At 40.9% G+C, this 10915-nt stretch overlaps 1 protein-coding gene across 3 annotated transcripts in view; it reads left to right on the top strand.

The window, feature by feature from the left end:
- The first annotated feature begins 285 nt into the window (after window positions 1–285).
- Window positions 286–10915, top strand: part of LOC109862664 (ADAMTS-like protein 1) — a 152900-nt gene continuing 142270 nt past the window's right edge. For all 3 annotated transcript variants that reach the window (XM_020442783.1, XM_020442779.1, XM_020442775.1), the window contains exon 1: window positions 286–832. In XM_020442783.1, the coding sequence (XP_020298372.1) occupies window positions 800–832 (33 nt within the window). In that variant the 5' untranslated portion in view covers window positions 286–799. The remainder of the gene's footprint in view (window positions 833–10915) is intronic.

Genomic DNA, 10915 nt, shown 5'->3' with positions numbered 1-10915 from the left:
CCTCCGGCAGCACTTTATTCCACTCTCGCCCCCGACGTGAAGTGGGTGGCCACGGGGTCGATGGGTGCACAGAGGCAAGCGCGGTGGTGGTACCGTGGGAGTTGAGTGTAGCGTTCTCTCCACGGGGGTGGCGTAGGTGGCCGCGCACAAAAGGGGAGAACGGTGGCGGCGGGAAGGGGTGGACGATCATTTCCCCTTCGCATCCCCCACCTTGCTCGACACCGCACGGGCGCCAACGTCAAGCGCTTTCGAGACGTTAAGGCCGACACTCGCGTCGTGCACTTCGGCCCGACGACATCTCCCGGTCACGCGGGTACAACGCACGTGCGATTCTAAACGGTCTGTGATCAAGCACAATCGCCGCAGACACGATCGCAGGATCTCTCATCGATCGCGTTTGTTTCTTCGATACAAAACGTTTTTATCGTTTTGTATCACAACAGTCGACTCTCGAGTCTCGATTTTCTCCCCCCCTCTTCCCCGTGTCAGTCGTTGATTCGCGCATCGACTCGTGGCGCACGTGATTTCCGCGATACCTGTTATGTGTATACCGCGACGGAAAGGAGGGTGAAGTGTTCGAGGATAACGTGAGCCAAAAAAAAAAAAAAAAAGAAAAATATTCGTAACTTGTCTCACGGTCGACGCTCGACCGGTTTCTCGATGCACCTTTTGCCAGGGGGTGAAAGGTGCACGTGGTGGAAACTCGACGATTTCTGACAAGAATTTCGCAGCAGAAAATTACGCACATTGATCAGCGAGCGAGAAGAGAGGTGCATCAAGTCGACAAGTGATCAGATCGATGAGGACCATGAGAAAATCCTACTTCGTCTTTGTGAGTACTAAAGTCTCTTTCTTTTTTTTTTTTTTTTTTTTTTTTNTTTATTGTGTCGCGCTTGTTTTACCTGTCGTATAGAGCTTGATTATGTCTCGGCCCCCCATAATAAGAAGGGACCACTCTTCTATAGGCTTCTCTCTCTCTTTCTCTTTTTTTTTCACTCTCGTCTTTTCCGTCCTTTTTCTTGATCGTCGTCACTTGGAAGTCGATGGGAAAGAGGTCGGACCTCCTAGAACCTCAGGCGCGTTTTATGCTCCGTCCCGACTCTTGTTTTGTGAGAAAGATCAAAGGCCAGCAGCATCGCTTTAATCTGCCAATGGTTGCCGCGTCTTTCTCATTTCCCTTTGAGTGGCCAAACTTTTGAATGCAGTCGCCAGGGATTAGGGAGCTTCGGTGTCCTTTCGCTGCGCGCACTACCTTCGTCCTTTCTGTACGGTCCAAGAACGGCGAAATTAACGACATGGCCACGTGACACTCCCTCTCTCTTTATTCGGAGATTTGAAGGAGAACGAGGTCACTCGGTGCACGCGAGCCGACCGATGTCGGTTTCCAGGCTTTTCGGAGCGCGCTGCGATATAGAGCTGCATCGGCTGCGGCTAATTTTGCGAGATCCATAGATTTTGCTCCGTTCGCATGTCTTTAAGCTAATCATCCCAATGTGGCTCTCTGTGGCTACTGACGAGATTACATTTCGAGATTAACGTGAATGAATCTTCAGAATCGTAACCGCGTGTAATTAAGATGAAGATCGTTGCCTCTCAAATTGGTTTGCTCGATAATCAGAAAAAAAAATTTGGTGCAATTATGTGAAGTAATTTAGATTAATTTTTTAATATTTGTGTTAAATTGCTGATGAAACTCTCACGTAACGATTAAGAAAAATAATCCGATTTTCAAGTAATTAAAACAATCTTTCAATGTTATAACACTATTAATTCTTTATGATATTAAATACAACGTGATATATATTATCTATAACAGAAAAATAATATTTAATTATTTTCAATACAAAGGAGAATTTTCTTTCTTTCTCTCTTTCTCTCTTTCTTTTTTTCCCTCTTTCTCTTTCTCTTTCGAATTTTGTTAGCAAAATTCGCAGAAAACGTCGTTATCACTACGAATAATTCGCCGCGAAGTGAAAGACGCTTTTCTCGCTCTGTGCTCTGCAAATTTTGGGACACATCCTTGTTTGATATAGCGAAAACTTTGTCGAAACTTACGAGCGAACTGCGCGTTGCGTACAATACAAACGAGGAGCTTCCGCGCTTCTTCAGCAGCATCTCGAAAGAACTCAAGAGAGCGCAGAACTAAAGTAAGGAAAGCAACGGCTATATGCTAGGTCGTATTTTTGGCGTTCGTGAGTTTCAGAGCGTAGGATTTATCGGGATACGCGACGCACAACCTATTGTTGGTTTACGGATTCATTCGCATGAACTTGTCGAACTCGCTTCGAATACGCTCAGCTTTTATTCGAGCTTTTCTATATCTCCCGATAGATGCGCACGTTAGTTTGTTCGAAAGTCGCACGAATCGTTACTAATTATCGGAGTGTAGAAAGTCGCTTTTTCTCGTATAACGCGGATTTTCGCGTTCTAATGAATATGTAATTATTTTCCGAAAAACGGTTTCACGTTTCCTAACGAATATCTTTTTGAAATAACGCTACAAAAAACAAGAACACGTAAATGAGAAAAAAATTTGATAAATATCATATATAAAGAAAAATGTGTTTCACGATTATACTTCGTTTCTGCTTCGTTTCTATGTCTTGTGAAAATGTACTATAGAGAAACTCTCTTTCTCTCGCTCTTTTAAAGAAGTTTCTCGATTCTTGAATATTTTTCCGCGTCTTCTCTTTTATCTTGTACAAAATTCTTTACCCTATTTCGAAATACGCCGGTAAACCGCTGAGAGGGGAAGAAAGCGGAATGTAATCTTCAAGGTACAATGCGGAGATCTCTTGCTCTGATCTGTTTTCCTTTGCCAAGATCGCCTTTTCTCACCTGTCAAGAGAGAAAGAAAGAGAGAGAGAGAGAGAGAGAAAGAGAGAAACAGAGAAACAGAGAGACACAGAGAGACAGAGAAATAGAAACGACTAGCCGACTTTTCGACATGCTTCTCGAGCGTGCTTTATTACCTGTCGATTTTACACAGTCACTTCGAGAGTATAGAGCGCTCGTCGTTCCGGGCCTATTGTCGGGCCTCGCCGCATCGGTCCTGTCGCGGTCATCTATCTCTGTTTGTTTCTGATCGGTCGTCTATCCCTGTAAAAGATCTCTCTACAAAAGATCCATGGTCGTCACAAACAATATGCTGATAGAATATCAGCGTATTGTTCGACTGGTCACAAATCTTTGTGGACAATGAGATAGCGTTACAAGAAAACAGTGAATATACACACACATATACATATGGACTTTTATACAACCGCAACAAGATACAGTTAATGATTGTTGGACATATAATAAGATTACACTTAAAAAGAGAGAGATTAAAGATAAAAATTAAATGAGAAATATATGTTACAACGTTATTATTTTTTGTTTTTTTTTATAAAAAGTGTATTTTAAGAAGCTTTAATTAAAGCACATTCTTGATGAGATATGATTTTTAGCAACAGTAATTTCCAAGGCGCTCGGGTACGCACCTCGCAATTAGCGAACTGCTCCGCCACGGTGCAGGCTTAGAACTTTAATATTTCCGCGTGTGGAAACTCGTGTGTTAGTTCTAGAATTCGCGATTCCGAGACAGACGGTACATTATATAAGGAAGAGAGAGCGGCGAATATAACAAGTTAGATAATAGGTGCAGGTTTGCTGCGATATACGTTCTTATTTGAAATAAAGCAATTTCTGTTTCCCTGCAAAACACCCCGCCGTACTTGTTGGCTATCAAACGGAAATACGACAGAACAACTTTTCATAACAAAACACCGTGAACTGTTTCTTTCGATTTTCATTAACCAAAAATTGCTGATTGAAAAATTGTGGCCTATTTTTCCCACAAAAAAAACGTCGGATATATGTGGAAGGAATAAATTTCCATAAAATTTCACGACGGAGCGTCAACGAACTTTATGCATTTGGAAGATTACATCCCTTTGATGGGGGATGCGCCCGCGCCCGTCTAAAAAGAAAACACGAATGTTTTTCCACGTGGAAAAGCAGAGAATATGTCACGAAAACAAAAAAGAAGTGTAATGAGAGCTCGCCGCAGATTGAAAAGCTACTTTGAACACAATCGTTGAAACAGAAATAAATCCGCGTTTTATTGATTTGTAGTCTGTAATGTCGTTTCGCGCTTACACAGACGCAATATATAATGTTACAAATATTGCTCGTACAGTACAAGATTTTGATCAAATTTACAAGAATATAATCCTGATTTTGAATAAGAGAGACGTGAGTTCATTAGTAACTTCCTTCACAATTTAACTTCCGCTTACGTGATACACAAGAACACATTCTCCTTCAGGGGGATGATGAATAGTATGAACAAGTGTTTCGCTCCTTTATGAAGCTGTCTTCGCTAGTCGGAGTACGTGGAAAGAGAGAGTATACAGTAACAAGTAAGTAATTATTACTGTTTACTCTAATTTGCAAGTATGCATTTTAATCTTGATCTCAAATTTTGTTTGTATTTTTCGGGGAATTATTGAACATTTTTCCATTTTGTTGAATATGTATGTAATACATTGAATATATATATTAAATATTATTCTATTTTTTATACACACATAGCATATACGTATAATATATTACATAACAATGCACTACATTACTTTTTAAGTATTTTATTACAAGGTCTTCTCTCTCTCTCTCTTTCTTTCTTTAAATTTCTTCGTGACGGTTTTTGCGCATGCAAATAAACGCGCTTGAAAAGAACTTACCCCTTCTCCCGCTGCGGGTGCTACGCGAAGGTCGATTATAATGGCACATTTTACACGGCCTCCCCGGACGAGACCGCAAATGGTGGGCCAGAGCAGCGGGAGAACGAGCAAGCCGCACGGAAGTGTTTATGATCTATGGGGCGGAGTGCCTGGAATTATGTATACGAGGGAAGATTGTGCAAAGTGGATTAGTGGGATATTAGCGGCGGTCAAGCGTGCGGGGCGCTTTTAAGATAAATACTTTGGCACGATATAGGCCCCCGTGTCGTGTTACAAAGCGCTCGGGAATCGTTAGCCGCGTCTGCGCCGTCGCGTGATTAAGTTTCGAGCTGGCTTAAGGTTCAGACGCCGGTATGCGTGGAGCGAAATGCTTTTAGGCTCTTATTAGAAGGTGAACAGGGAAAGGCATTCCTTAACACCTCGTTTCTATCGTGTTATCGCTGCGAATTAATCTCGAATTTCGCGATCGATGGCGGGGGATTAAACCAACCTGGTTGGTACTTGGTCGTGTGATTTAAAATCGATTAAATGTCTCGTTGCAACATTTTGAACGCAAGGAAAAAAAAAGAAAACAAAAGACGCGCGCAGTTTTGACCGTTTATTCTCTTAGATGTCTATACGCTTCTGTTCGTTTCAACTTTGGGTTTTTAAAATTTCATTTTGTTCTTTTGTACACTCATTTGCTCCTTCTTTTTCACGTCTCTGTAGATGTTTCTTTGATTTATATTCGCTCATCTGATTCTCTCGCATTGGGTTTTCTTTCTCCGCTCTTTTGCGCTTTCTCTTATAATACACACACACACACACACACACACGTACACGCAGGATAGCTGTGCACACACATTTTTATATCACGAAGTGTAATACATATATATATCAAGAAGTATAATACGTATATCTACCATTTTATCCTGCGTTCCTACATTTTGCATATTTAAGGTCAGGAGTTAACGATGCTCATTAGAATACTGAAACAAGGCACGCGAGATTAATCCCGTTCAAAAAAGCACGCTTAAATATTTGATGGACATTTTATCGGCCAACTATTTTAGGTGCATTACGGAGTTTTAGACAGACGGCGTTGAAGCGTTTCGAAAATTCGTGACGTTACTCTCATAATTAGCCCGAAGGAAATTATCCGTACATGAAAATGACGACATTAGTAGTTTTCGCAGCGTATGTAATTTCCACGTGATAAAAATAAACACTGACCAACACTCAACCGTGTTTGTTGGTCTTCCCATTGACCTCTTCCGTTTCATTCAATTGAACATAATAATAACCAGGTCATAAAAACCTCTGATTGAATCTAAATAGAGTTTGATTATTTGAACAATAAGACGGATAACGAAGCGAATTACTGCACGTATCGTATTTTCACATGGAAAACTTTAATATTTTTGTTTGTGCGTGGAACACGATGTTGCGCGCGCGCATCAAATCCGATTGATAGAAAAAACAAAACCTACTTGTTAAAGTCTGTTCGGTGAATATAAATGCGACGGCTTGTACTAACAATATCGATTCGTACGTAGATTTTGAGACACGCCGTTGTGCAAGTCAACGCGTTTGTTTGCACAGCTCCGTCAGAGCTGTTGGTCTCGTTAACATTCGCGGTTTTCAACGAGATTTTCTCTAAGGCACGACTTTCTGCCGTTTCGGGCAACTTCAATGCATCTCATTTCCTAACGAGTAGCGAAATTAATACCGCGCAGTAAATGCAAACAACTCGAGTTTATAAACAACATCAGCGCGATACGAGTTTAGTTCGTACAGGTAGATAATATGTAATTACAGAATGCGCGCGACGAAATACTTTGTCACGATCGATTTTCTCTCTCTTTCTCTCTCTCTCTCTCTCTCTCTCTCTCTCTCTCTTTCTCTCTCTTTCTCTCTTACAAAATATATTATGAAACGTAGCTCGGTCGTGTCTGAGAATTATTTCTATCTTCGGTCGTTTCTGTAAGAGATATCATTTCGTCTTCAGAATTTTCTCTCGAAATCACAATTACAGCTGTAACATAATACTGTGCTATGATCAAAGTACGACGATAAAAGCCTACGAGCTAACTTGTTCTTAGAAGACAGTAAGCTTGATGCGTTCCCATGGGAAATCTGAGCAAGTGTGCTATATGCAGCAGCAGATCCTGGCTCACTTGCAGGTGTGTGTGTGTGTGTGTGTGTGTGTATACATATATATGTATTACGGAAAGGATGTATAGATACTCCGTACGAGTGACCGGAGAGTTCGGTAATGGCTGCGAGAATTTCCGAGAGTCTCGCCGGATTATCGGACCGGCTTTTCTCCTACGCGCATTTCATCCCGGATGTACCACGGTTACATTCCCTTAAGCTCGATCTTTTGATTAAATCATTAAACGAACATAATTTTCGGATAATTATTATACTTCGTTTCGTCGTATTAGATTAACCGGGCAATTTTAACAAAAATAATAGAAACCGACAAGTTAAAACGTTACATAGGTACGTATTGAAGGAGACCAAATTTTCGTTCTAATTTTTCGAAAATATGTCTCAACATCACGGGAGTCTTATATTTCTGCGTCGCGTAAATTTTCGCAACACACAGCGGAACGAAATTTTCTACAAAGTTGTGCTTCTTCTCGTACACACAGCGTAAAACAGTTATTTCAAAATATCTTCGATATGCTTTTCAAACTTAGTGCCAGCTGCGATATCGTGCGCTCTGCCGTTACCGATATCCTGAAGACATGAAACATCATACACACCGACAGATATTGACCCTAACTTGGTCCCACGTCGAATCTCGAATACTTGGAAACGTCCGGAGCGCTTCGAGGTTATTGCACGGAGCTCGAGGCGGACATTTGCGATAAAAGATGCGCTCATTACCGAGAGTCTCGAAGGCGGTGATGACCGGCCTATTTCGACCGATCAGTCTGCGCTTGATCGCGGGAAGGGAAAGGAGAAAGGAGTCTCCGAGTGGTCTCTCGTTAATGGGTTAAGAGAGGCGCTTCGTTCCGGCGCTCGCTGGGCCACTTTACAGATTGCTCCTCGGAGAAGTAGTAAGCTGTTAAGCTCGGGCGCTGCTGTACAGAAAATGTTTTAAGAACTCAAGGGCTGCGGCCGGCCTAAATGGATTACGGCCGACCTAGCGTGACCACGCGCGCGGGAGGACGTTTAAGAGTGGAAGCGCGCTTATCTCGGTAACGACCGCTCTCAAGTTTTACGGATTCTCTTCTGCTCTCTCTCTCTCTCTCTCTCTCTCTCACTCTCGCTCCGCCAGTCGGTCGCGATAGTAATAGGTGCGCGTGCTGTCGGTCGAGAACGAACGATCGAGAACTCGAGGATTATGGCTCGCGCGTTTATGCGATCGGGCAAGGTGGCAACGACGACGACGGTGCGCGACGTCGTTGGGCCGCTCGAGATGTCAAATACCATTCGCGCCTCGTAAATTCTTCAGCAATGCCACAGGGGGATGTTTCTGCGTTCGCGCGTCGGACACGCTCGGATATGTAAATGCGAGCGCGCGCTGCGACAAGTATAAAAAACGTACGATCGCGACGACGTTCGTCTCGCGTTTTACGGATTCTCCGCTCCGCGTGCCAATCGATTCCGTTATATATGTGAACGCAACTCTGGAAAATATATCGCCACGTTTTGCTTATATATGCATCATTACGAAGTTAGAATTACTTTACGTTGCTATAATTCTGGCAGAAAGAGAGGAAAAGAGAAAGAGAGGAGAGTTTTTTAAATTGAAAGAAAAATTATTATCTAGCTTGTGCTAATAATAGATAAACGAACATCTATCGCTCGAAGCATAAATTCGCTAATGCGACCGGAATAGGCGGTCTATCGAAGCGACAAATTACAGAGGAACGACATTGATGACGATAGCAGTGCCGGTAGTGCCGGATTGGCTTGTTTTACGAATTCTCTAGAGCGGATCGATACGAACAAAGACGTTTGAGAAATTGAAGACTGCTGGACCGCGTACTACGTCCGGTTAGTCGGGATAATAGTTGTGTTAGGTGTCTTTCATCATTCGGGAAGCGGTAATGGACCGATACCATCGAGAGCCTAGGTCTCTCTATTTCCGATCCCACAGGCTTTCCCGACAATAATTTGGCACCTGCTATATGTATGGGGAGGAGCAATTCTAAAGCATATAGATAGCGCATCGCCGATTATTCCGTCTCCCGGATACACGAGGCAAACACGAGAGAGGAAACACACGCCACTTTTCTGATTTCTACAATATGCTGCTGTCGGTGATGCCAAATATTTGGACGGGAAAGTATGTCGACTACAGAAAAGGCTGCTCCTTTGGAAGAGTTGCTTGTAATCTCGCGCGAAAGCTGCTGGTAGTTCCGATTTTAATCAGCGGTAAACATTCTCAGACTGTCTTATTTATCAAAACATATATAAAAGAGAATATTTGAAGTCTCAAAGTTTTATTCTAACGAAGTTTTAAAAAAGAGCGTTTAAATTAATATTTAAATTTAAAAAATTCTTAATGAAATATCAGTTTTTTTTTATGCGGGCTTCTAATTCTTTGTGACAGCGGAGCTTACCGCGATGAAATATTTGGTTTGATTAATTTGTTATATTAATGGCAGAATAATATATTGTAATAAAGAGGAAGAGAAATAATAGATGTTATAAAAGAGAGGAGAATAGATTAGTTTTTTTATTAGTAATATTGAAAAGTGTCGATGGTCACTTTTTCTAATTTATCAGATTAGTGTGATGTTTTTTTCTTATATTTTCCAGTTTTTTGAATATATCGGGTTGGTCAGAAAGTCTTTTCGTATTAAACTTCATATTAAATACAAAAAGACTTTCTGACCAACCCAGTATATAAACAATGTAGATTTTATCACACCGTATTATTAAGAATAAATTCTTGAACACAAGTAAATTGAATTATTGTGGTAATGCGAGAGGGTCGTGAGAATAAAAACAACGATTTTTTTCTGAACCTCAAAAGGGAACGATCTCTAAAATTAAAATTTTATCAGTTCTCGTATAAATTCACTCTTGGACGTATTTCGATCACGTAACGCGTAATATTTACATTTATAGTTTGAAACGAGACCTATACGATATGTGTATACAAGTTTATCCGAGTATATTTGTTCGTGATACACCTCGATGAGATCTCGCATTCAATATTCAGAAGACCGTTCGATGGCGTCACACAAACGTGTCAGAAAAGCAATTACTTGCTAAGTGTTGAGGTATCGACTAGCGGCGCGGGAGACGCGTTTCTTCTTGAGAGCTTTCTTCTAATACAATACATTCGCGATACTTGTGCTCGGTCGCATTTTTTATTTTAAGCGTCTCGTTCAAGCTCGTATACTTGAAAAAATTTTTGTACATTAATAATATATCGGAAAAAGTTCCGTGTATTTCTAAAAAGTCTCGTTAACTATAGAGTTTTTTTATACGATCTGATAAATTGTCGATAAATTGTTGTGAACATGCGGAAAATTGTTTTGAAGAGACTGAAAGTTAAAAACAAATTACGTAACAAAAACAGAATTTATTTACGGTGTATTTGTTTAGTTAGTTTTGACAAAAATATAAAATGCAGATATAGCATTAAAAACTTTTGCATATAAAAACGTCTAAAATTTGAATTTTTCATATATAAACGCGTGTTCGTACACGTCTCCGTAATTCTCCTCCGTCACTTTTCGTTTGTCGGCGATCGATTTCGGCACGATCGGAATTGGGAATTCCAGCTCGCGCGGTTGGTAACGAGAATGACGAGATTAGATATCGATTACGTTCACGTCACGCGTCATGGAGGAGAAACGATTTTTCGCCGAGTCGATGAGCAATTCTCGGTAGGAACGAAATGGCTTCAAGAAACGATATGGTAATTTTCTATACCAGATATTGATGTTTTTTGAGGTTTTTTTTTAAAGTCAAGAAATTACTGTTGACTTAAGCAAGATGTCAGAGTAGTATTGATGCGCAGATTTTGTTATTGCAATTTATTGTGTGAGAATATTTTCTGGATAAAGGTTAAAAGTTAAAAACTGCAAAATTTATATCGAAGTTACAACATATGTAATTAAATCAAGCACTGCATCATTAAAATGCAATCATTGAGTGTCGATCGCGAAAATGACGCGCGAAGATTTCAACAATACTTAAACGAACAAACAGATCGGGCGCAATAGATCTCGAGCGAAAAA

The sequence above is a fragment of the Pseudomyrmex gracilis genome, unplaced genomic scaffold, assembly GCF_002006095.1.
Source record: "Pseudomyrmex gracilis isolate BER0280 unplaced genomic scaffold, ASM200609v1 scaffold_10, whole genome shotgun sequence".
In the NCBI taxonomy this organism is placed as follows: Eukaryota; Metazoa; Arthropoda; class Insecta; order Hymenoptera; family Formicidae; genus Pseudomyrmex; species Pseudomyrmex gracilis.
The sequence above is the reverse complement of the archived record's forward strand: the minus strand, read 5'-3'. Positions and strand labels throughout refer to the sequence as shown.